At 44.9% G+C, this 24175-nt stretch overlaps 1 protein-coding gene and 1 long non-coding RNA gene across 4 annotated transcripts in view; one reads left to right on the plus strand and one right to left on the minus strand.

Moving 5' to 3' along the window:
- The window catches only part of MOB2 (MOB kinase activator 2), a 120281-nt gene extending 114299 nt beyond the window's left edge, over nt 1-5982 (plus strand). For all 3 annotated transcript variants that reach the window (XM_063332954.1, XM_063332953.1, XM_063332952.1), the window contains exons 4-5: nt 3522-3646; nt 5232-5982. In XM_063332954.1, the coding sequence (XP_063189024.1) occupies nt 3522-3646; nt 5232-5542 (436 nt within the window). In that variant the 3' untranslated portion in view covers nt 5543-5982. The remainder of the gene's footprint in view (nt 1-3521; nt 3647-5231) is intronic.
- Nucleotides 48-23891, minus strand: LOC134514757 (uncharacterized). The gene is made up of 3 exons (XR_010070798.1): nt 23830-23891; nt 659-709; nt 48-68 (listed from the first exon to the last, which is right to left on the minus strand). It is a non-coding gene; the product is annotated as an uncharacterized LOC134514757 (long non-coding RNA).
- Nucleotides 23892-24175: the final 284 nt, after the last annotated feature.

Below are 24175 nucleotides of genomic sequence, written 5' to 3' on the forward strand. Positions count from 1 at the left end.
TCACCACAGCATTTGCCCTTCCCTCCTTCCAGAAGCTTTTCTTGTATACTTCTCTTCTGCTTTGGCTTCTGTGTCTCAACACAAACCCAGAATGTTTTAGAGGAAAAGGGATTAATATGTACGTATAGTAAGATGTAGCAGCGTGACTTCATAGAATTGTAGAATCTTAGAATGGTTTAGGTTGGAAGGTACCTTAGAGATCATCTAGGGACACCTTCCATAAGACCAGGTTGCTCAAAGCCCCATCCAGCCTGGCCTTGAACACCTCAAGGGATGGGGCAATATGTGTTACACTTTATTATTTGCATCATAGGCATTTCTGTTAAACCCATAGTAATTTCTCCCCGGGATTTAGAATGGAGCAGCAAACTCTTCATGCTCTCCATACTGGGGAAGACTAAATCTGCCAAAATTTTACATAGGAAATAATAAAATAATCAAAATCGGTATCATGTGAGCACTCTTTGAAAAGTGCCTTTAAGTGTTGTCATCTTGTCCTTTCTGCTTCCCATCCATTGCCTAATATGGGACTGTACTGTCACAGTGCCAGTGGTGGAATGCAGTTCAGCTTCTGTGCCCAGCCGAGCCCTTCAATGGCCCCAGCCTGCTTCCTATCTTGTTAATGGAGATAACTCCAGCATGGGTGGGAGCTGCGTACCAGGTGTGAGATGTTCATGGCATGTCAGGGGCTCCTCTCTTCCTCCAGGACCTGTGAAGACAGTTCACAACACTTGAAACATGAAGAAGACACATGATTCTAATCAACAGGACGATCCTTGTAGTTATCCCCTTACTCGTAATGATTCTTCTCTTAAATTCCTATTTTGCATAATTAGCCTAATTTTCAAGGAAAAGGAAAAAGGGTATGCAGTGGGATGTTACAGCAGATTTATTAACTTACATTTTCATGTAAGTGAACTTGTACAGTTGCCAAACTGTTTCTTTTAACTAAAATCCAATTATTCAGATTCATTTTTGTGCCTAAGGGCAACTCTAAACTATGCTTTCTATCTTGAAGTTGAGGATTTCTGCAGCATGAGAAAATTGCTGAGGTACAGAAAGTCCAGTCTGCTTCTGCTCTTGGCAACGAGCATTGTGTTAAGACCCAAAATAAGTCTGAGTTGCCTAGAACTGTCTTGCTCCAGCTTACTGCAGGACTAGACAAATGACGTGGCTTGTGTTTGTGCGCTACATTGTATAATTCCTTATATGTGGATTATATAAAGGAAGTAAGCAGTGATGAAGAACACAGTCTACGCCTAAGGACCCAAATGCTGCTTTTGATGCCTGACATAGCTCTACAAAGAGCTTTTTTAACTCCTGCTGTTTTCATCCACTTGCTCACCTTTTATGCCCCTTTGCAGTCAATCCTGCTCTCTCTAGTAAACAACAGACAGAGTGGCCAAGCACCACATGCTGAAAATGATCTGAAAGAAAAATTCTAAAGCTTAAGTGTCTGCAGAACTAGTTTTCAGTTGCCCTTCCTCTCTTAAAGTTTGAACTACTCTACTTGTTTCTGCAGCTTCCTCTTGTTTTCATATGGCTTGGGGCATGAACAGTGTCATAGAATCGTAGAATGGTTAGAGTTGGAAGGGGCCTTAAAGATCATCTAGTCCCATCCCCTGCCATGGGCAGGGACACCGCCCACTAGACCAGGCTGCCCAAAGCCCCATCCAGCCTGGCCTTGAACACTTCCAGGGATGGGGCACCAACAGCTTCCCTGGGCAACCTCTTCCAATGTCTCACACCCCTCACAGTAAAGAATTTCTTCCTAATATCTAATCTAAATCTATCCTCTTTTAGTTTAAAACCATTACCCCTCATCCTGTGGCTCCACTGCCTGATGGAGTCCCTCCCCAGCTTTCCTGTAGCCCCCTTTAGGTACTGGAAGGCTGCTAGAAGGTCTTCCCAGAGCCTTCTCTTCTCCAGGCTGAACAACCCCAGCTCTCTCAGCCTGTCTTCATAGAAGAGGTGCTCCAGTTAGCGTCTTCACCTCACTGCCCTCAGGTCCCTGAAGAATCTTTCAGGGCAATGAAAACACATTGTAAATTAAAACTTTTCATTTGCTACTTAACATTTTTCTTTAGTTGTTTCAGGACTGTTCTGCTGGTCAGTATACAGGAACTTCACTTTCCAAATGGCATGTGTAGATCCAGTTCAGTGCAGTCTAGTCCTATTAGGCGCAGAAAAAAAAACATTTACTCTATAATCTCTATCTTTCATGGAAAAAAAAAGTGTCCAAAGGTGGCTAAATGTCACACTGAAGCGGTATTGTCTAGGGCCACAATGAGGCTTGTTCAGTGACTTGTGCGAGCAATGTCAGATACTGATCATTAGCCAACCGCTGCAGAGTTGGAGTTGAACAGCCAGCCAAAAAATCGTACCCAGCTTTATGGGCTCACGTGTTGGGTGAGGTGTCTTTCTAGCCAAGCTCTGATGCTGAAACCACTTCCAACCTTGCTTCCAAAGGCAGTCAGCAAACCCCATGTGCTGTGTTCCGGGAGGACAATACAATGATTTCTGTCCATCATAATGATACAGAACTGCACCTGGAGCTCAGACTGTTTGAAGGAAGAGTTCAGAAACTGGAACACAAGACACCTCTGATGTGATATAGGCAATCCCTTATCCGTAAAAAACATTCCTCACTGTGTGTGCCTAATGCGATTAGTGTATGCTAGCTGCTCCTGGTAACAGTTAGCGATGCTTTAATTAACCAGGATTTAAAAAAAAACCACAAACAAAAAAAAACCCAAACCCCCAAACCTTCAGTGATTAACTGATTGAAATATGGTTGCTTTTGAAGAGCCAGGCAATATGATAATGTCTCCAGTTCCTTAAGATCCAACAGATTTCACGGGAGATGAGTCAAATGCAAATTCAGATGTTTAGGGGAGTCTGTAACCAAAGGAGCAGAGTTCTAAGGCATGCTGGTAGGGATGCGCAGAAGGGTCCTGTAAACTTTCCCCAAACTGGATTTTGGACAGGATTTGTAGCGCTTAAAAAAGCTGCCAGTACTTCAGAGCACCAGCTTGAAAATGCTGGTGTTTGGAGCCACCTTCTGTCTGTTCAATAATATTACACTATAATACTAATTTCATATTTTGTGATGTCAAGCATCAGAAGATCACCAATTTATCACTGTGCAATGTTGCTGCCCTTTAAAAATAGTTATATAATGCTTTTCTGTACAGTTCTACAGACTGTAAGTAAACCCTCGGTCTGTCATTGACAGGGAGTTATCACTGCCTCAGTAGAGCTCCTCTCCATGGAGATCTGTCAGCAGGCTTTCTGTGCTTGGTACTACTACTAAATTGATAGGGAGAAACAAAACTAGCTAACAGAAATTCAATGTTTTTGATGTAGGAAGATACCCTGAAGTGAATCTCTTCTGTAGCGGCTACGATGTATTTTGGTAATGTTGCAGCTGTTGTTTTATATTGCTTAGACACTAACCTCTTAGAGGAGTGGAGCTGAGGAGCCAAGGTATAATGTGGTGACACTGTCAATTCTCTCCACAGACAGTACTACTGGTATGATGAGCGGGGAAAGAAGATCAAGTGCACTGCTCCTCAATATGTTGACTTCGTCATGAGTTCAGTGCAGAAACTAGTGACAGATGAGGACGTCTTTCCAACAAAATACGGTATGTCTGCTTTGGGACAGGTGCTTCCTGCGGCTCTTTGCAGATGCCGTGAAGTAAGGTGAAAGTTGGCATTCGGCATATGCATTAATACCAGACAGCTTTCTCACTCGTTTGTTTGATTATTTTTTTTTTTTGGTGGGGAAAGGGGGGCAGGTTTTAAGTTTGGCTCATTCTTGCAGTAAGAAAGCCTTGCACTGTTGGCATATGAACTGGGGCAAAAGGCTCACGGTCCTGTCCCCCTGGTTTGTATTTCACGATTGATACATTCTGGTATCTTCTAGCATGTATTCAGAGAGGATAAAAATTTGAAAACTGTCAGCATGTATGTGTTCAATACAGCCTGCTCCTAGTAAAATTTAACGTTGTTACTGTTTTCCTATTTCCTTTAGAGCCCTTATGCATTAAGGGGGAAATAAACTGGATTGCCAGGAAAAGTGGCTTGTCTTCCTTCCCCAACCAGGCCTTGTCTCACAGATTGTTTGCAGTCTCCCTCCCCATCCAAAGATTAAATAAGAATGTGATTTTTAAGAATTGAAAAGCACTAGGAAAGTAACTTTAACTCAAATTTGTATCCTAACAAGATTGCTACATGCAATGCCTTTGGATAAGAGGAAGAAAAGAGAGACCTGAAGTTATGGCAGGTGGGCTTAATCATGACTAAAAGCAGCTGGGGTCTTGAGCCCCTTCAACAGATAGTTGGGAAACTAGGACATCACAGCATAGCAAACATTAAACTAGTAGTCTTTGCTTACAGGCATCTTTATCTGGAAAGAGGCGGTGACTAGTAAGCCAAGTGCATTTGACTTTTTTTTAAAAAGAAAATATGCTTGTTCAAGGGCAATGAGGGCCTTTCACGCAAGTGATTTGTCCATGTGCCCAAGGGGCACTTTAGACCAGTAACATACTTCGTATTGTGCATCACGCACAGGATGGCAGGTGTTGCTTTTTTGCTTGCCTCAGTCTCACTTTCAGTCTTACCAAAGCAGTTGTTGTTTACTGTGCAGGCAGAGCACTGCTCCAGCAAGCACAATTTCAGCTGCCCCTGATAGAAGGCACCCGGTATTTCCTTCCATTTCTTGTTCTATTTGATAGAATTTCAACAACAAAATGAGGAAAGTTGTTATACACAGTTATTCAAACCGCTGCGCAGTACCAAGGCCTCTGTACCTTAGCTTCCATTTCAGGATCTGTGAATTGGTCTCCCAAGCATTATTATGTACTTCCAGGGGAAAAATCTGCTGCTCCTGGACAAAGTAGATAAGGTCCCAGAAGAACCTCTCATTATTTTTACAGCCAGTAACAAAAAATGTTGTGGTTTTAAAGAATGATTACACTTGCTTCCTGATTTGTGAACCCTTAGGGCTTAAAACTTAACTTCAAATGAAAATGCTTAAAACTTCCTTAGATTCTTCCCCTGAATTCCTGTAAAAAGAACAAGATGAGCGGATGATATAGGGCCCACAAGTTGTCTGCTGTATAAGGTGGGCTAGTTGCTCTTACCCATACCTCAGCCTGAAGCAGTGCTGCTGTGGGTCTGAAGGGGAGCAGCTGGAGCTAACGTGGTGTTTCCCTGTCTTCCTTTCAGGCAAGGAATTCCCAAACTCCTTTGAATCCCTAGTGAAGAAGATCTGCAAGTACCTGTTCCATGTGCTGGCCCATATCTACTCCTCACACTTTAAGGAGACTTTGGCACTGGAGCTGCACGGACATTTAAACACGCTCTACACACACTTTATCCTATTCATCAGGGAGTTCAACCTCGTGGACCCTAAAGAGACCACCATCATGGACGACCTCACAGAGGTCCTCTGCAGCAGCAGTGGGAGCAGCAGTAACGGGGGCGGCAACGGGAGCAGCAACAGCGCAGGAGCACAGAACCATGTGAAAGAGAGATGAGCCCTCCTACAGGATCAAAACTAACATTAAAAACAATATTATATATTCTGTGTGTATGTGTATGTATACGTTCAGATATACATACAGACATATACAGCAATGAAACCTGAAAGAAATTATGCTGCCACCACGGGACGTGTAGTCGTATGGGACTGTATGGAGCTTTGGTTTAATGCGCCACCTGGCGAGAAGTTGCACCAATTTTATTTTATTTTCTGTCCACTCCTCCTTTTACCTATTCAGATGGATGATGAGTGCTGTTTTTAGAGAAGAGCCAAGCTTGAGAGTGGGGCCACTCTTGGTTTTTTTGGTTGTTTTTTGTTTGGTTGGTTGTTTTTTTGTTTTTCTTTCTTTGGTCTTGAGTGCAAGCCCTTTGTCTTTCTAGGATGGTGGTCCTGCCATTTAAAAAATATCTATTATATTATAAGAAGTGACTTTTACTTTGAAGTGGCTTAAAATGCAGGTTTGTTTGGGGTGGTTTTTTTTGGGGGTGGGGGTGGTTTTTTGGTTTGGTTTTACATAGACTGCCCCCTACCTTGCCAAAAACTCCCCAGTTGAGTGCATCTTGCCCTTTGTTAGCTTGGAACGGCAAGAAACTCCTGGCTTGACTAGAGTAGCAACTAGGGGCTTGCTACATGCTGAAAGTGGGCATGATTCTCCAGTTGTCCCATCTACCCGGTCACAACATGTGAATGTGCAAGAGGATCCACAAGCCTTTCTGCTTATTGCTCCTACAACATATATACTCTTTTCTCTTCTCCCCTGCCTCCTCTTTTCCCAGGCATACCTCTGCAAATAAAAAGAGTAAGATCACTGGCGTCCAAACCCCACGTACAAGAGCCACCACCATTTCATTCCCATGGAACAGAGGCCCGGGGAGGGGGGAAGGGTACAAGGAGTCAGTCACCGCCTGTGCTAGAAAGATGGCTGTTGGCATAAAATTATATTGTTGGCTTATTTTAGTTCATCTGTTCTATAATAATAAAAACAGATCTATCAGCCATAAGTTTTGTTTTTGTGTTTGCAGCGTCAAAAGTCAGTGGAATCCACCCATACAGCTTCCCTTTCAGCACTGAATGCTGTTGGCCCTGTTGTCAACCAGCTTTATAAATAATTGTTTGTCTTCCACCCTGTAATACATTTATAATCAATTCTTTGCTCTTTCTGGTAGTGCTAGGAACCTCCTCTCCAGGTAATCTGAGGATAAGCAACACTTGGAAAGGAGCAAGTTTCCTGCTTGTTGTACATACTCAAATTCTGCAAATGCAGTGGGCTTCTGGATATTTTACAGCAAATACTGTGTCACAGTATCTGTGGATACAGTATTATATCAATATTGTATATGGACAGTGGTATTACTCTTTCCTTCACATTTCCACTGAATTCTTGCAGTCAGCATTTCCAGTTGGGAAAATGCCAAATTTTGCTTGCAGTTGTGTTTCTATCAATCAAATCTGTGTCAGCCTCTGAGAATTGTTTGTTACTTGTTTTGGTCATTATCCTGAGGTATATACATCATTAATGACTGACCTGGCATGAATCCTAGAAGCTTTTTCTGAATGAGGTCTGTTAACCGTAGAAAGGAGAGCAAGTGCAAAGGAAAAAGAGAAAGAAAAGCACAAGCAAGTTGGGAGTTGGGGGGGAAGCACCAGCAAGAAAGGAGGAAAAAAAGAGAAAAAAGCACAAGGAAGAAAAAAGCTTGTGAAGAAGTGTGCAAGAGCAACAACAGATAAAGGAAGAAAAATGCGCAAGTGAGAAGACAAGTCATAAAAGCGAGAAAGAGAGGGCAAAAAGGCGTGAGCACAGGAGAAGGGAAATGGAGGAGCGAGTGAGAAAAAATGACCTCAAACTTTGTGAGCCCAGACTTGTCCTTGTGTTGTTTGTTTCCAGACTGTGGGTACCTGTGAGCTTGCAGACAGATGTCCTGGAGTCTCACTGACCTGCACATCTGGGTGCTGTTCCCTACCATGTCCTCCAGCTACAGCCTCCATAGCCCAGGAGTATTCCCATTCAGTCTCCATGCTGATGTGAGCCTTTCCATTAGAATTCTCTACACTAATGTCTGAAGGGAAAACCAGAGGTCAGCAGAAGCTATCCTCCCAGCAATGCCATTTTTAAGGCCCCATGCTACTTGCAGTGGCAGCATACAGTAGAGTTCAAGGTAAGAATGTAGTAGCAAGGACAACAACCCAAACCCAAGTATTTCTGTTAATCTATTATCTACTTGTAAAAATGTACTGCAGTTTTAATTCTAAAGCACCATTTAGAAATGATGATACACATTTGGAAAGGTCTGACTTGAACAAGAGGCAGTTTAACTCTCTAGGGAAAGACTGACTTAGCTAAAGCTCTTTTAAGTTTCCGATCACAACACAATGCTGTATCTACATCAAATGCAAGGGTGACTAGACCTTAGCTCCCCACAGGAGAACTGACAGACCCTCCTCCTAGGAAGGCTGGTAACCCATGTGTTGATGCAAAGCAGCAAACCATTAATTCAGCTACCAGAAGAACAGTGAAGTACATTACCTCTAGAAGAGCCTGCTGTTGTTCATGGCAGCTGTCCCAAGTTTACTCTGCAGGCATTTGATATTCCTGAAAGCATAGACGCTTCATCTAGCAGGGTAATCTTTTTATATTTTACAAGCAGTTAACAAGAACACAAATAATGAATCCTATTTTAGTGTAGCCTATCTTATGGGGTTTAGCAGTGGGAATAAAGAAAACACTGAAATAGTGCCAACAATAGCGTTCTTGTCAGGAGTAAATGTTACTGTAGAGCTCAGCTTCAAGGCGTCCAAGCATATTTCAGAGGTTACTGAATTATGCTGTAGTAACATTAGATACAGAAGTGCCACTAAGTCTTCAAACTCTGCTTGGTTGATGCCACTGAAGCCTGTCTGTGACCACCTATGCTTGCAGCACGTCACTGACTATCCACACTGTAAGCACTGAGCGTGAAGCCCCTTGTGTCTAGAAGACAGGCTTAGGTCTTCTGACACTGCGGAAATTATCATATCACTGCTTTAAACGTGTTTTGTAAATTGTTTAAAGCACTGTCAGAACAATAGAAGCACCTTAATTACGCTACACTCAACTCCTCCACGCCCCCACCCTAAAGACCTTGATGACCATATCATTGTTTAAGGGCTGCTAAATAAAGAAAATAAAATAAACCAAAAAAACAACAAAACACCCCAGAAAAATAACCAAACACTGCTAGAAGACATCTTTTGAACTGCCTACATACATACATACACAGACATACCCCTGGGATACATGCCTTTTGCAGGCCTTGCCCGCAGAATCTGAGCTTTACACCCGCCATTGCAGAATCTCTAACCAACTTTCAAAGCTAAAACCACGACAATGAGCACAAGCCATCACAGGGATAAAGTCTTTCCCTTAAGAGCAACAATCGTATGTATGTTTTGTAGGATTGTGTTCCTGACACTTGGTGCTCTGGACATGAGTGATGCAGTGAAGAGCTGAGGTTGCATAAATTTATAGCAATGGGGCGAAGTGTTATAGCAAGCTGAAACTCCTCCCCCCCTCCCGTTTTGTCATTATCAGTAAGTCTTTGAGGCTGCAGTGTCCTTAAGAAAGCCAAGCATAAGCACCTGTAAATAAAAACAGGAGGAAAATAATTTCTTCAATACACGCTATCTGTAATAAATACCAGCAGCAGGTGAGCAAGCACCAAGCTCGGCAGCATGTGTCCATTACATGGGCTATCTCTGGCCATTCACGGGTATGGGAGACAGGAACCGTGCCACCAAGTATTTCGCACAGACAAACAGACACTCAGCTTTGACCTCAAGACACTGAAGCTGTGTAGAGATCACAGGACCAGCTTCACCCCAATCCTAAGAAAGGACCTGAAGTGGCAAGCTCTAAAGTAAGGCAGGCATCTTCTACCTCTGCCCAGCAAAATCAGAGCTACATCCTTCTTTCTTTCTTGCCTGAGAACTGCAGAAAGTGATCCGAGTCTGAGATTCCCACAGAGCATGCTCATTTTGTATGTGAATAACAACCTTTTAACCAAGATTTTTAAGAAAAATTGACCTTGCTCCTTATGGACCACTTTTCTGATGAGATCTGAGGAGGGAGAAAGATGTGTTCCGGCTCTGAGGTACCACCAGTTCTGACCAAACACATGCATGCTGAGGTGCTCCTGGAAGGGATCGGGTGCTAAAGGTGAATGCTGTCAGGTAACAATTAGCTCACGCACATTAGCGGAAGACTGAAAGACTGTCACAGAAATCCCAGAGCAGAAAAAGCCAGCTTCATGAGTGCTTAGTAAGTATGCTGATCTCATACAAAGCCACGCTTCATCAAGCAAGCCCTTATTCACATCTGTCATGTAACTTGTCCCAGCCAATCCTTAGCTCACCATTTCAGCTGTTAACATAAAGACTCGAATCTAGAAACTCTTCCATTATCTAAACCGAGGACAGAGGAATAGGTTGTTGTTTTATTCTGTTCAAACCTACCAAGCAAATGAAACCAATGTTCATGTCTGTAGCACAAATGGCAACACCAGTTTAAACCTAGTTCCAATGCCCGGGTGCTGGCAGTAGTTACAGCACAGAGTATGGCTAAATTACCCGTGCTGCTGTGGCAATACTAGTGCCTGAATACAAGCTCAGTACCTGAAGGATGTAAAGACAGATCTGGTATCTTTATGTGATACAGCTGTATGCAGTACAGACAAATCCCAATATTCCCAATGGAACTGATAATATAAAGTGAGAGAAACACCAAACAGCTGCCAGAACCCCCTCAGTGTGCTAATAGGGTCTCCATTCTTTTCATGGACAGAAGAACTGTTCTGGTTGTGACAGCTGACATGAACAATAAGACTTTTCAAAGCTAGGTTAGGATGTGACTCGGAGAAAACAGAAATCATGGCCAAGCACTCAGATGACAGAACATTCAGAGAGCTTTGTCTAGCCAAAAAAACCCCAAACACCCCCCCGCCAAAAAAAAAAAAAAAAAAAAAAAGATTAGCCTCACTTCTCTGTGTGTTGTCATCTGTAATTCTTTTCATTGTATGTACAAAAGAGGCATTAAAATATGCTGACGCTGTCCCATACACCAGCACAAATAGTTAACATTCTCTCACAAAGTGGTGCAATGTCCACTACATACTTACTCCTCCTCCTTTTAATGGTCTCTAGGATAACTCAAAAGAAAGGGTACAGTCTTTTCACTCAGTGGAGAGCAATCCTCTGCGACATCATCTCAGGTACAGAAAGGTCAAATGCCATCTCGCAAAGGACTTCAGCTTCTGTGAGACCACTGCTTCCCCTGACATCAGTAAGGCTTAGAAGACACTTGCCCCGAAGCAAGTATTGCCCTCAAGGACTGCAAAATGAAACCTAAAAAAGGAAGAGAAACTAGTCCTTGGCACCAGTCACTAATTTAACTACCACCCTGAACCAATGAAATGGTCCAGGGTTCCCCCAGAAGGACTTCAATGCAGGGGTACAAGGAGTTGAAGGTGAATCCTCACTCTGATAAAGAAGAGAAAGGCTGCCCAGCTCTCCAGCACCACATAGTCATTAGATTCCCTGTAAGGCCACGTAGCAGTTAGAGTCCCATTCTGCTTCTTTCTGCATGGACTGAATTCCTTTAGGAAAGGTTTATACTTGAAAGCTCTATTTCCAAGCAGATGAGATTTCCTAACTGACTTTTTTCCCCCCTCTGAATTGCACTTGGTCAAGTATCAAACACAAAAACCTGACTTCCACAGGATTCATTCCCAAAATAATCTCCAAGCATCAGATCTTACGGAGTAGTTTGGGCAGAGGAGGTAACTCTCTCATATAAAGTCTGGTAGGCAATGAAATAGCTATTAATACAGAAATTCATCCCACTTCTCTGTCTTGGCCAACGTGAGCTTTTTGTTTAGTTTTATTGCAAGCTAATGCTAGAGTATTTACTGCCCCTGTCATGACAGTGCAGAGAGACAGATAGCATGTCTGGCTTTGGATGACTAAATGTAAGGGACAATTTTACTTTGCAAGGTGGAAATACAGTGGTTTTTAAAGTCTTCTGTAACAAATTTGCAGACATTGGTACCAGACATAACTAGTATTGCAGAAAGCCAGAATGCTTACATCTACCTATTAAAAGAATTTGCTTTTATGAATAAGGAGAACCCTGTTCTTAGCTCCACTTAAAAAGGATAATCCAGAACAGAACTGGAAACCGACACTGAGTAATCCAAGACTTTTACAGTTACATGAAATCTATATAAAACCTGTAATAGAAAGAACTTTGTGTCCTTTTCAGCCAGGTTTACTGACACTCAACAATTTAGGAAGGTTAATTTCAATCCTTGTGGCTATAAAACCTGTCTCAGCAGAAGTGAATACAAGAAGCAGAAGACAAATTGTGCCTGAAGCCCAGCTATACCCACTGCAGCAGAACTGTGAAAACTTTAGCTACTTTAAAAACATTTTCAAGACAGCACAAATAATAAAAAATGTCTTTGAATGATCTTACCAGTTTAAAAACTATTTTAAACTGGCTTAAATGAAATCTACAGAACAGATGTGTAGATCACATCTACAGCTGTGCTGTGATCAGAGCGTCACAATCCAGGCACGTGAAAAGGACTGCAGGTAGTTCCTAGCAAATCTTAAAACGAGATATGCATCAAGACCTCAATATTATTGACGATTGTGAATTCTTTCACTGTTACACCAGTGACACTCAGTCTGCAGAATGGCAAAGAACCAATACTTCCTTGAGTTTGCACCTCTTGACCCAATAAGGTTTGTGCAGGAAGGCCCTCATTTCACTCGCAGAAGGATGACATTAGGAAGTAGATAGCAGGAAGGCAGTCAGGCACCGCAAGCCAACATTTGTCGGCCTCCTTCTGCCAAACAGAAATCACATTTTGAAGCTCAAATACTTGGGAAGAATCAGATGAAACGTATAGAGCAAAAGAAAGCAGACACACAACTCCCAGCTGGACAGGTAAGGCTCCTTCCACATGAGATTTTCAACTACAAAGCCACTACTTGAGTTCAGGGCTTAAGCCAGATCAGTTCAAAAGCTCAGCACTGAGACAGCAGAAGACCGCAGAATCACAGCGCCTATCCCCTTGCAATTGCAAACAATTCTGCAATGGATGTTCAGCACAGAGATACAGGGCACATTTGTATCCTTCACTCCCAGCCCCAAACTCCCCATTGCGTGCCGTGACGGACTGAAGGTCAAAAGCCACAGTTTAGACAGGCTGCAGGAAAGAACGGGAGACCTTCAGGGAATGATCCAAATCAAGCAGAGCTGAATCTGAACTTCCTTTTGAGCAACTACTGGGCTACCTAGCAAAGGGAACCGTACCGTGTTGTGTGTGCAGATAAGGTAGCTCAAGCAGAGCCACTGAGGAGGGAATGTGCGCTTTACAGACCTTCCTGGGAACACAGCCTGAGATGGGCTGTAACAGCCCTTTGCCGCTCTCAGTCTCATTTATCTGTTTGTGCTTAGGGGCCAAATCAGAACTGCCAGGACCCTGTGGGTGCCATTAGGACAGGGTAGGACCTGAGGGCTGCTTTTGTGGACTCCCATCGGTGGCTGGCTGAGAGCTGGTTTGACATCTTCACGAACCTGGCCCTGCCACACAGATGTTCATGGACCATTGTGGAGATCAGGCACCTTTCTCCTGCCTACATCAAACCACTAGGCCGAATTTAGTAACAAGATGGTGACCCTGTGAATTAAGTTAATCTTATGGCATAACCACTGCTTAAATGTGAAAGCATAACAAATACTCCAACCCATCAAGGAACTTTGACTGGATTAGAAGCCCTCTGTGCTTCATTATAATGTCCCTGATGAAGGCAAAAAGCGAAGCTACAGCTGGAGAAGAGAGATTAAAAATCCCATTATAACAGTTTAATTATCTGTTATTACTGGATTAGCATTCATTTCTGATCCAGGTGCTCCTCAGATAAATAGCTCAGGTGGTTTATAAAAGCATTGTTTTATTTTGCAGTGAAAGACTTCTGGACCATGAAATGAAAACGGGCTTTTTTTAAAGCCAGACACCCAAAATGAAGAAAGCTCAAGCAAGACTCCCATTTGCCTGTCCCTTTTTCTTGCCTACCCCAAACTTTTGAACTGCTGGCTGATTTCAAGCAACCTGGAAGACACGTAGGATTCTCAATGTGATTAGAAAGTTGTTACAAGTTTTGTAGCAACAAGCAACCATTGGAAGCGGAGAAAGAGCCTGTAAATGAACCCTTAACTTTCCTGATCAAGTGAAAAATTACAACTTGTGCTCCCATGTTACTACATGCCAAAGAACCTGCACAAGAACACACACTCTTAAAAGACCCCAAACACAAAGGGACAGAAGAGCTCAGAATTGGCCACAAATCACAAATTATATAAATCTAGCTTCTGAAACGTGGGCACTTCTTTCACTGCTTGCACAACTGGAACAGTCTGCATGATCTAGACTTCTTCTGCAGTCTCAGTTTGCAGATACTATGCTGGATCTTAGTGCCCTGTTACAAGAGAGAAGAAATGCCAAAACAACTTTTCATGCATTATAAAAGAAAGAAATGTAGCATTTACATCTGAAAAGAGCTACTCTAAAGTGACTGAGAAATTAAAGTGCTGAGAAATGAAAGTACCTGTCCTTAGGGACAGGCCACCAAGGTGACTTGCAGACCTGCTCACCGGAACATGCTGCTGCCAGGTTAAGATCTGGATTCAAGTTCCAGCCCAAGCCACAGAGTTTGTATAAGCAACTGAGAGAATCACTGATTTGCTCTTCATCTCAGTTCCTGAATCCGCCTTATGCGGACAACAGATACCTCTTTTCCTTCTCCTTGTCTATCACAGCTATGTGGACAAAGCTGTCCCTTGCTGCACTATCAAACTGGTAGCTTTCATGTGCTACTGAAATAAGCCTCGATAATATGGCACAGTATTTATTTGTCTAGGCCCCTGTGGTATTGGACTCCACTTCTAGGTTATGCATGGTCCTTCCCCTCATGCAGACAGGCTCCGATGTTTAGCTGCATCCCTGTCACACCGAGACTGAACACTGTCATGTCTCTGCAAAGCTATGTAGAAGCTACACAGGCTAGAGAGAGGCATATCCACACCTCTCTCTCATCCTCTGCTGCCTCTGCACAACACAACTGACAGCTGACACATGGTACAGCTTGTAAGGAAGCAAGGAGAAGAGACAGTGTCTCTGCTACTCAGTCCTCTCTGATGAAGGTCCTGTGTTCCAGCCATTCTTCTCCATACTCGCTAATCAGCAGGACATCATGCAAGGCCCAGCACAAAGCACCACAGCACAACAGATCCCCAACTGCTTCACATAACATCTAATGGGTGACACCATATTCTGCCTCTACAGGATTTTTGCATGCTACAAAGGTCATCTTGTTTCTCCACCCCTCTCTTGTAGAGAGTAGGGCAGCAGCAGCTATGGAAGCAATAGGCAGACAGGGAAGTTTAGCTTCATGCAAAACACATCAGTAACATGCAAAACACACTGTTTGTAATTACAAGTGACATCAGGACACTTGGTTCTACCCATTACCACTCATACCACAGGGGTTGCAGTAACCTTTCTTGCTGGACGTGGCCAGTGCTGATCTATAGGTTCTGGCTGACTGCAGATCCTACCGCAGCCCATCTCCCCAAGAGATGGAGCGGGCAAGTGCAAGCAGAAACTGCACGTGAACACAGCCTAGGGCAAACTAAACAGAAGCTAGCACAAACTACACACACAGCTCAACAAGCCGCTAGCCCTCTCCATTATAGGACAGTATAACTTCAGGAGACAAAAGCTCTCTGTCCCCTTTCCCAAATGAGATTGTTTGCTAACAGTCCTCTTCATTCTGGCTTACAGATGCTGTGAGGCTCTCCTCTTTCTTCCCTTTTTCTAAAGCGAATTTGCAGTTTAACTCCACTGAAACTGGAAATCAGGGTTGTGTCTGCTTTCACACCTCTCTGTATGATCCTGCAGCCCACATACTTCCAAACGTATCTAGCAGAACTACTTTTAGAACTATCTTTTATTAAATAAATGGCTGTAGCTGGCCCTGGGTTGGGTCACTAATGAAAACCAAGCCTCCACATGCTAGCAATATGATTAAGAACTAGAGCTAGTGCATCAAACTTAATTAAAACTGCACTTAAACTAAGAACTTTTCTAAAGGTTTTAATTCTTCCCCAGTCCAAAATGTTCAGGGTAGACCGTCATATAGACCGAGCTGAAGTTTACTGGCTTAAAGGAAGCCCACTTTCATTTATGAGACTCTTCATAAATTCCTTGTCAGAAGGGAACACTGCAAGCCACTGCTCTGAACTCCCAGGTACCACCCACAAGCCACAACAGCAGTCCCAAAGAATCCTGTATTTTGCAACACTGCTAAGGGAATTCTTCCTGAGCAACACCATTTCATTCTCTGCTTGAAGCTGACAGCTAAGCCAAAACCCAAACGTTTTCCCTGGAACTGTTTGATCATAGAATCATAGAATCATAGGGTTGGAAGGGACCTCTGGAGATCATCTAGTCCAACCCCCCTGCCAGAGCAGGGTCACCTAGAGCAGGTTACACAGGAACACGTCCAGGTGGGTTTTGAATGTCTCCAGAGTTGGAGACTCCACCACCTCTCTGGGCAGCCTGTTCCAGTGCTCTGCCACCCTCAAAGTAAAGAGGTTCCTCCTCATGTTTAGGTGGAACTTCCTATGTTCCAGTTTGTGCCCATTGCCTCTTGTCCTGTCCCCGGGCACCACTGAAAAGAGCCTCGCCCCATCGTCCTGACACCCACCCTTTAAGTATTTATAAGCGTTGATAAGGTCACCCCTCAGACGTCTTTTTTCCAGACTGAAGAGACCCAAATCCCTCAGCCTTTCCTCATAAGAGAGGTGTTCCAGTCCCTTAATCATCTTTGTAGCCCTCCGCTGCACCCTTTCCAGCAGTTCCCCGTCCCTCTTGAACCGGGGAGCCCAGAACTGGACACAGTACTCCAGGTGCGGCCTCACCAAGGCAGAGTAGAGGGGGAGGATGACCTCCCTTGACCTGCTGGCCACGCTCTTCTTGATGCACCCCAGGATGCCATTGGCCTTCTTGGCCACAAGGGCACATTGCTGACTCATGGTCATCCTGTTGTCCACCAGGACTCCCAGGTCTCTTTCCACAGAGCTGCTCTCCAGCAGGTCAGCACCCAACCTGTACTGGTGCATGGGGTTGTTCCTCCCCAGGTGCAGCACCCTACACTTGCCCTTGTTGAACTTCATAAGGTTTCTCTCTGCCCAGATCTCCAACCTGTCCAGGTCTCTCTGTATGGTGGCACAGCCTTCCGGTGTGTCAGCCACCCCACCCAGCTTGGTGTCATCAGCAAACTTGCTGAGGGTGCACTCTATCCCCTCGTCCAGGTCATTGATGAATATGTTGAACAGGACTGGACCCAGTACTGACCCCTGGGGAACACCACTCGTCACTGGTCTCCAACTAGACTCTGTGCCCCTAATCACAACCCTCTGAGCTCTATCTTTCAACCAGTTTTCTATCCACCCCACTGTCCATTCATCTAACCCACACTTCCTAAGCTTCCCTATGAGGATGCTGTGGGAGACCGTGTCAAACGCCTTGCTTAAGTCAAGGTAGACCACATCTACCGCCCTCCCCTCATCTACCCATCTAGTCATGCTATCGTAGAAGGCTATCAGGTTAGTCAGACATGATTTCCCGCATGAAACTGATAATCCAGCAGCTGTGTCAGCTGCAGGACTGAACTGAGCTGAGCACACAACACAGCAAAAGGAAAGAACTGCGAGGCACAAGTGGAACCTGGAGCCAAAATTACTGCTAATTCAGGGTCAGATCTACAGATAGTTTAAACCAACAAAGCCAATGGCCTTGTACAGATTTCTAGCAGCTGAAGCAACAACTATCAGTCTGTCTTGAAATATTTCTTATTAAGTTCCCTTTCTATGTCTTACTGCCATTGCCATGTTGATTTGACCAACTAAATCTTCTCAGTCTTTTCTAATGCATAAGTCACAGACATTATTGGTCCTCTTTTAAATATCAAGCAGTACAAACGCGATTCCTCCTTCCGTCAATGTTGATTTACATCTCAATTGCCTTAATTGACACACATAGCTCCCTGTTGGGGCAGTGGCTATGGGAAAGTCTATACCGCTGCTTCCTATACCCCTCTTCCTAAGACAGGGCCAGAAATGCACACACAGTCTCCACGTGCTCCTTGAAAGGATGGCCTAACCCTGGCCTGAGACTACGTTTTTCACTGCCTCCTTTAAACATCACCCCAGCTGATACACTCCCCCAGTGCAAGAGAGGTGCAGCGTGCTGTATGGGCACGTACCCCACAGAACACTCCGAGTCAGGGCAACTTGTCTTCACACTGATAAGAAGAGGAGGCTGCAGGGACAGGTACTGCATTCCTGCTGCATAGCAGGATCGAGGCCAGGCCAGAGCACGGCCCGGCTTGGCTGGGGATTGCACAGGCACGGCAAGATCTATACTCAAGTCAAAGTCTCTCCTCGTAATCATCCTTTTCTCCCTCACTGACTTGTGGATCAGGCATACCTGAGTTCGGGGCTTCGATCAGCTACTACAGGTGCTACAGTAACATGGGATTTTCAGAGGGTTTGAGAGTTGCTTAACTATGCTCCCACAGAACAGCAGGAAAAAATTACATCAGCACTTAAAAATCTCAGCCACAGTACCTGAACTAACCACCTGAACCACTTTTTTTATGCTAGGCAAGGTGCTGCAGGTTCAAAGTTGTTGGAAATCCAAACAGTTCTCTCACACCACCTTATACCTGAACAAGAACTGCTGTACGATCACCACCCTCAATGACTCAACTCTTAAGTGGGGATACCACGGGGTAAGTACACAGAGCACTCTGCAACAGGACAGCTTGCAGCCATGCCACCTTGAATCCTAATGGTATCAGAGGAACCTTCATCAGGCAGAGAACTTGCTAGTTCTCTCTTTACCTGTGTGCCTCCCTGTTTGCTGCCAGGATACAAACCTTATGTATGTCAGGATTTTATAGGGAACAAGAAGCAGAAGACCACTGACTGCTCAGAATTGCATATACCCCTACTGACCTATGCTCCCATTTGGTCTAGGCTTCTTATTTTGAATTGTCTCAGGGTAAAGTGAAAGACTGACTAAAATTTACCCAGCCAAGGAGGAAGACACCTCCAACCCAGGAAGTATGTCTATGCTGCCTTAAATAATACACAGGAACTTCAGCTCCTGGGAACCCCAAAGCAGCAGTGAGCGAATCAGTTCTGCATCACATAGTGATACTTGAAGCACCTGCAGATAAGCTGGCTCGGGTACTGGATCCAGTTGAGCTGCATTAGCCTGGAGCTGTGCCAGCTAACACAGCTCAACCACTTCCCACACCCAAACCAGCTCATTTATAGCAAGCTCAGGCAACTCTAAGCAGAGGGTTGTTTCCAGCCCCTCAGCAGACGTGTGTCTGCACTCTGCTCTTGGCGCCTATGGGAAAAGCAGCAAGCTGCCTTTCCTACTGCAAGAAAAGGAATTACCAGGCTCACCACAAGGTTTACATTCAACACAAGGCAAGGAACAGAGTAAGGAAGAGAGCTGTGCCTGCTCTCTCTCAGATACCTGCTCTCACTTACAACCTCAGCAGAGCAAGAGGCATCCTTCTTTACTGCTCTTATCTAGCCCAATTAAGATTTCGGTCATCCCTTCTGTAAAGTGCTGACAAAGCCACCATCGCTGTGCCATCCAAGTATCTGGCAAATAAACATCTTCACACTGAATAGTTAAGGTTAATTGTTATTTAAGTTTATATTTGGATTCTGTACAGGAGAATAAACTTCAGAAATTTAAGACCAGGACACTACCAAGCCACATACCTCTGTGCTCAGTACAGGTTTCATCTCCACAGGGTCACTCCAGAGACATTTCTGAGCTATCTTGGTGTAAGCAAAAGAATGTGCTTGACTCTCACATGAAGTATAACAACATCTGAATAGCAGACATTGAGATGCCTCTATCAGGAGACAGCAACTCCAGGGACCACAGCAAACTTGCTGTTTTTCACGCAAAAAGCCATCTTCAATGGCAGTTTCTACTCCTCAACTGTAGCAAAACAGGGATAGTCTAACAAAATTACCTACTTCTTACACCACACTTTTAACAGTGCTCCTCAAAGCTGTTTGCAAAGGAGGTGCTGCTGCCTTCCTCAGCTTCTTTACCCCTGCAATGGTAAGAAAGGGGAGTTGCCCACTGCCACACAGCAGGCAAAAGCCAAAGCCAGGACACATTGTAATCCCAGCTCAGTCCTCTTTCCACCACCCTGTGCAGAGACCCTGCTGTGGAAAGGTATCACAGCCCATCAGAACAGTGGCCTAAAGCTCAGTAGACAGGGACTAGATTTTGGGACCAGACTTCAGTCCCAAGGCTTTATTTATTTATGTATTTTTATTTTAAGCTTTTCTGTAAACACAAGCTCTACCTAGTCCACGCCTATTTCTCCTCCCATTGTGCAACTCGGTGCTGTAACTGAAGGCCCTCTGTCAGACAGAAACTTCCTCCACCACATTTATGCACAAGAGTATAGATCAGGAACCCTCTATGAATTGGAGCTCATAGCACTCCCATAGAGTGATGTGAGGTCTCAGTCAGGACTCCATCTGTAACAGTCCCCAAAATGGCTTTGCACATATCATCAAAGCACCCCTAACATACATTAACTCCAATACATTCCCTATGCATTCTTGCAACCTAATTGTGAGCAGCATGATTCAATGAACTGTATCAGAACCACAGCCATAGCTTGCTATACTATCACTATTCCACTGTACTATTTATGTAAGTAACAAGACTGACTGAACCAACTGTCACAAACAGCATAATACTGGAACCTAATTCCAGGTAACTCCAGTGTGCACACCCTGCTATTGAGTCAGGAGCGCCTTGTTTCAGCTTAGTTTCATCCGCTCTGAACCTGATTTTACTTTAAGAACTAGGATGTCCCACAGAGGAACTATCCAGAAGAGACACTGCAATTTGAAGACACTGTCTCGATCTACTTTCCAAGAGTATATGAGACTTTACTGTAAACACAGCTGCTTTTTCTGACCTCTACCAAGGCTCGCTGCTTCCTTAGACCAACCTGTTTTCCTTCTATTCTGGACAGCATGGAGAGAAACCTGACATACTACCAGGGCTGGACCACTACTGCCTTCTAGTGCCAGATATGTCTACACAAGAGATAATGTTCAGCAGAAGCACAAAAGCCACAACAAGGAGTGGGGTCAGCGAGAAGCTGAGGAGCAGAGAAATAAATTTCTCTCCTCTCCCCAGCAGCTGTTTCTGGTACAGGCTGTCAAGAGAGGTTGTGTAGTGTCCACCTCTGAGACTGAAAACCCAACTGGACAGAGAAGGGAGCAACTTTTTTTGAGTAGGTCTCCAGAGGTCCCTTCTAACCTCAACTGTTGTGTGGTTCTCTGATCTGCATGTAGACCCCTCTACCCAGGCAGAGGTCCCTGACTACACCAGCTAAAGAAACATTCACCCTAACTGCAAGCAAACTCTTCCTTCTGCTAATGCTGTTAATGAAGGCTTGTGTCTTCCCTGACCTTGAAGCTGCGTTATCTGCTTTGGCTGCAAGAAGGCGATAATAGCTCCTGACAATGGCAAGAGTCAGCTCTGAGCCGGTGGAACAGGAAATCCCATTTCTCAAGCCCTTCAAAGCCTGCCAGCCTGCCTGGCACGGTTTCTCTCAGCAGCACTCAGTGAGATTACAGCACTAAAAATAACCCACACAATAAGTTGTGCATTTAGAAGAAGAAAGGACTTGCCCTCAATGTGGGTTTCCCTTCCACTTGCGGCCTCAAGTATCCCCAGACAGTTGAACTGCTAGGGTTTTGTTCTCCAAATTAAATGGGAGCTGCAGCTGTTGAAGTGGTTTAAATCAAATAAGAAGATTAAAGGGTACAACAAAGAGCTAAGATACTTTCCAGTTTTTAAACAAGTGTCTCTCTCCCCTCCCTGTTGTTTTCCATAATAAACTCAGTGCTAAACCTGCTTCCTTACCAACACACTCTGCCTTCTATCACGAGCTCACATACAATTGGTTGCACACACCTGAAATGAAGCAAAGGTAGGGGGACCAGCCCTGCAAACTTCCATACAAGAAAACAATCCCCATGGGCATTCTGCTGCAGTATTTAAGATGTACAAGCCTGTTGGGTTAAATGCACTGTCCAAATCAGCAGGAAAAAGGGCATACTTTGTAACAGCGGGCACCAGAATTAGCACTACCTAGAGGCCTTACGCAAGTTTCGCCGTCTTTACAAGCACTGGTTTGTAGGCTAGGCCTATGCCTAGTGCAAACCATAAAAGCTCGGTCATTTGTATCAGATCACTTTCATTAAAGCCAACCTGATGACTGAGGAAACTTTCATGCATCAATTGCAAGGCTCGGACAATTCGAATTAGTGCTCTCAAACGCAACTGACTTCCTTCTCAGCCCCAAACAGACTGTACACTGGCACATGGCAATGAGAACTACCTTCATGACTATGGCCTCAGTTGCTCATTTGATGTGTATACACAATTTATTGCTTATAGAGCACATGTCAGGTACTGGCTCAATTAATAACAGTTCACCTTGAGCACAAATACATTTTTCATGTATGCATGTATCTACGCAAAGTTAATATCCACACTTGTGCAGACAACCTAGAGCTTACACACTTGCCTTGTCTTCAATTTACACTTGGAAGGTCGTATGCTGTGCTGTTTTACCCAGAGGAAATCAGACAGATGAACTTCAAACGTAGTAAGTTTTTTAGGTACTGACTCCAAGGGGCTGGACTCTCCAAGAGAACCAGAGAGCTGCAGAGCTCAGAACCACAGCACGTGAATGAAGGTCAGGTGTCATAGCTCATGGCATCTCAGCAGCCATCACCTGGTAGGGGGTTTGAACGAGGACAATAGCCACCACCTGACAGCAGAGATAATCCAACCACCTCAATCACAGAGGCATACCAGAATCCTCTGCCGCATTTATTGCTTGCCTTTGGATTTAAGCTATGAAATAGGAGGGTTGTTTTACAGAGAACAGTTAAACTCAATTCACTCTGAAGCACAGTCCCTCCTATGCACTACAGGTGATAATATAACATGTAGCTAGAGACTGTGTTACAACATGGCCAAACAAGGAAGCAGAATAAATGTGGGTAGGCCCTAAGCATAAAATCCTTCACCTTGAAAAGTCATTATTTTCTTCTTATAGGTTTTGGAGACCACAATTAGCTTTATTGGGGACCCTAATTATGAATACTACTGGAGACACAGAAAGATCATATAAGTTTATGAACATTTCTGAAAACATAGGAAGAGAGGAGAAACAGATAGAAGGATACAGCTGCTGCCACACTGCCATATTACACTCCACCCCAGCACATCCTTTCGTTTTCAGAGCTGCAAATGATGCGCAGCTAGTTCCCAGTTCTGCGTTTCCAGTGCTACAGAGACCAAATCCTGCAGCACTTGTGATTCTCCTTATCTTTTGATCTTTGTCAGCTTCTCCACTCCCCTCATGCTTCTGCTCCCTCTCCTTCTGTTTTAGCAGACCAATAAATCCCCCAAAGACCTTAAAAACATTCTGGCTTTTTCCTAGATAAGAGTGTTATTTTGTATGAATAACATGCCTGACATTGAAGCAGGGGGGTTCGACTCCAGAGGTCCCTTCCAACCCTACAATTCTGTGATTACACTCCTGTCCCCCTTTGTCCCTCCAGGACAAACCCCTTTGGGACCTCCAGGACATCTGTGTCCCTTCTGCATCCACAGGGGATGCCATCTGCAACACAAGCCTTTACACCCTACCACTGCAGCAGGTGCCACCACCAACCCCCTGAGACACTGCCTGCCAGAACCACAACCTCCCAGGAAACGGTCTGCTACAGCTGTGAGTCTCGCACCCTGCTGAGACCTTACTGCGGCAGGAACGTCCTTGTGAGGCACCCTGTCATCCCTGCCTGGAAAGCGTCAGAGCTTTATCAACATCTGCACGGCTCCAACACAGAGCTCCAGCAGCTGACGCACACACCTGTGGAAGATGCCACAGGCCACAACCACCCCCATGGCACCCCATGATAGCTACTGCGATGCTGCTGGCGTACCTTTTCCTACCCGTGTACGCACCCTCCCTGCATGCTACTTTTCACAAGACTGCCCAGTGGGAGGGGTTGTCACCTGCACGCCCGGTGAAACAAACCTTTGGGGACCAACTCCAGCTGCACCCCGCAGAGATGGGCTACATCCTCAAATGGTGGCCACAAGAAGAAGGAGGTGGTGGGGTGGCGACTGTTCCTCTTGCTTCTCCTAACAGGGCCTGCAACAGGACAGGGTGCCTTGCCCTCGTGGGGTGGCAGCCGCCGAGGTCTTTTCTGTCACGGTGGGAGGCTTCCGAGGCCGCGCCGAGAAGCTCCCTCCGGCACCGCCCCGCCGCTTTCGCCTCGCGCCAGCTCTGCCGCGGCCAGGGCGGCACCACGGAACCTTCCAGACGGCGCCTCGCCGCGACGCCCTCCCCGCTCGCCCGGCCACAGCCCTGCCGTACCCCG

Source organism: Chroicocephalus ridibundus, chromosome 4, assembly GCF_963924245.1.
Source record: "Chroicocephalus ridibundus chromosome 4, bChrRid1.1, whole genome shotgun sequence".
NCBI classification, from domain to species: domain Eukaryota; kingdom Metazoa; phylum Chordata; class Aves; order Charadriiformes; family Laridae; genus Chroicocephalus; species Chroicocephalus ridibundus.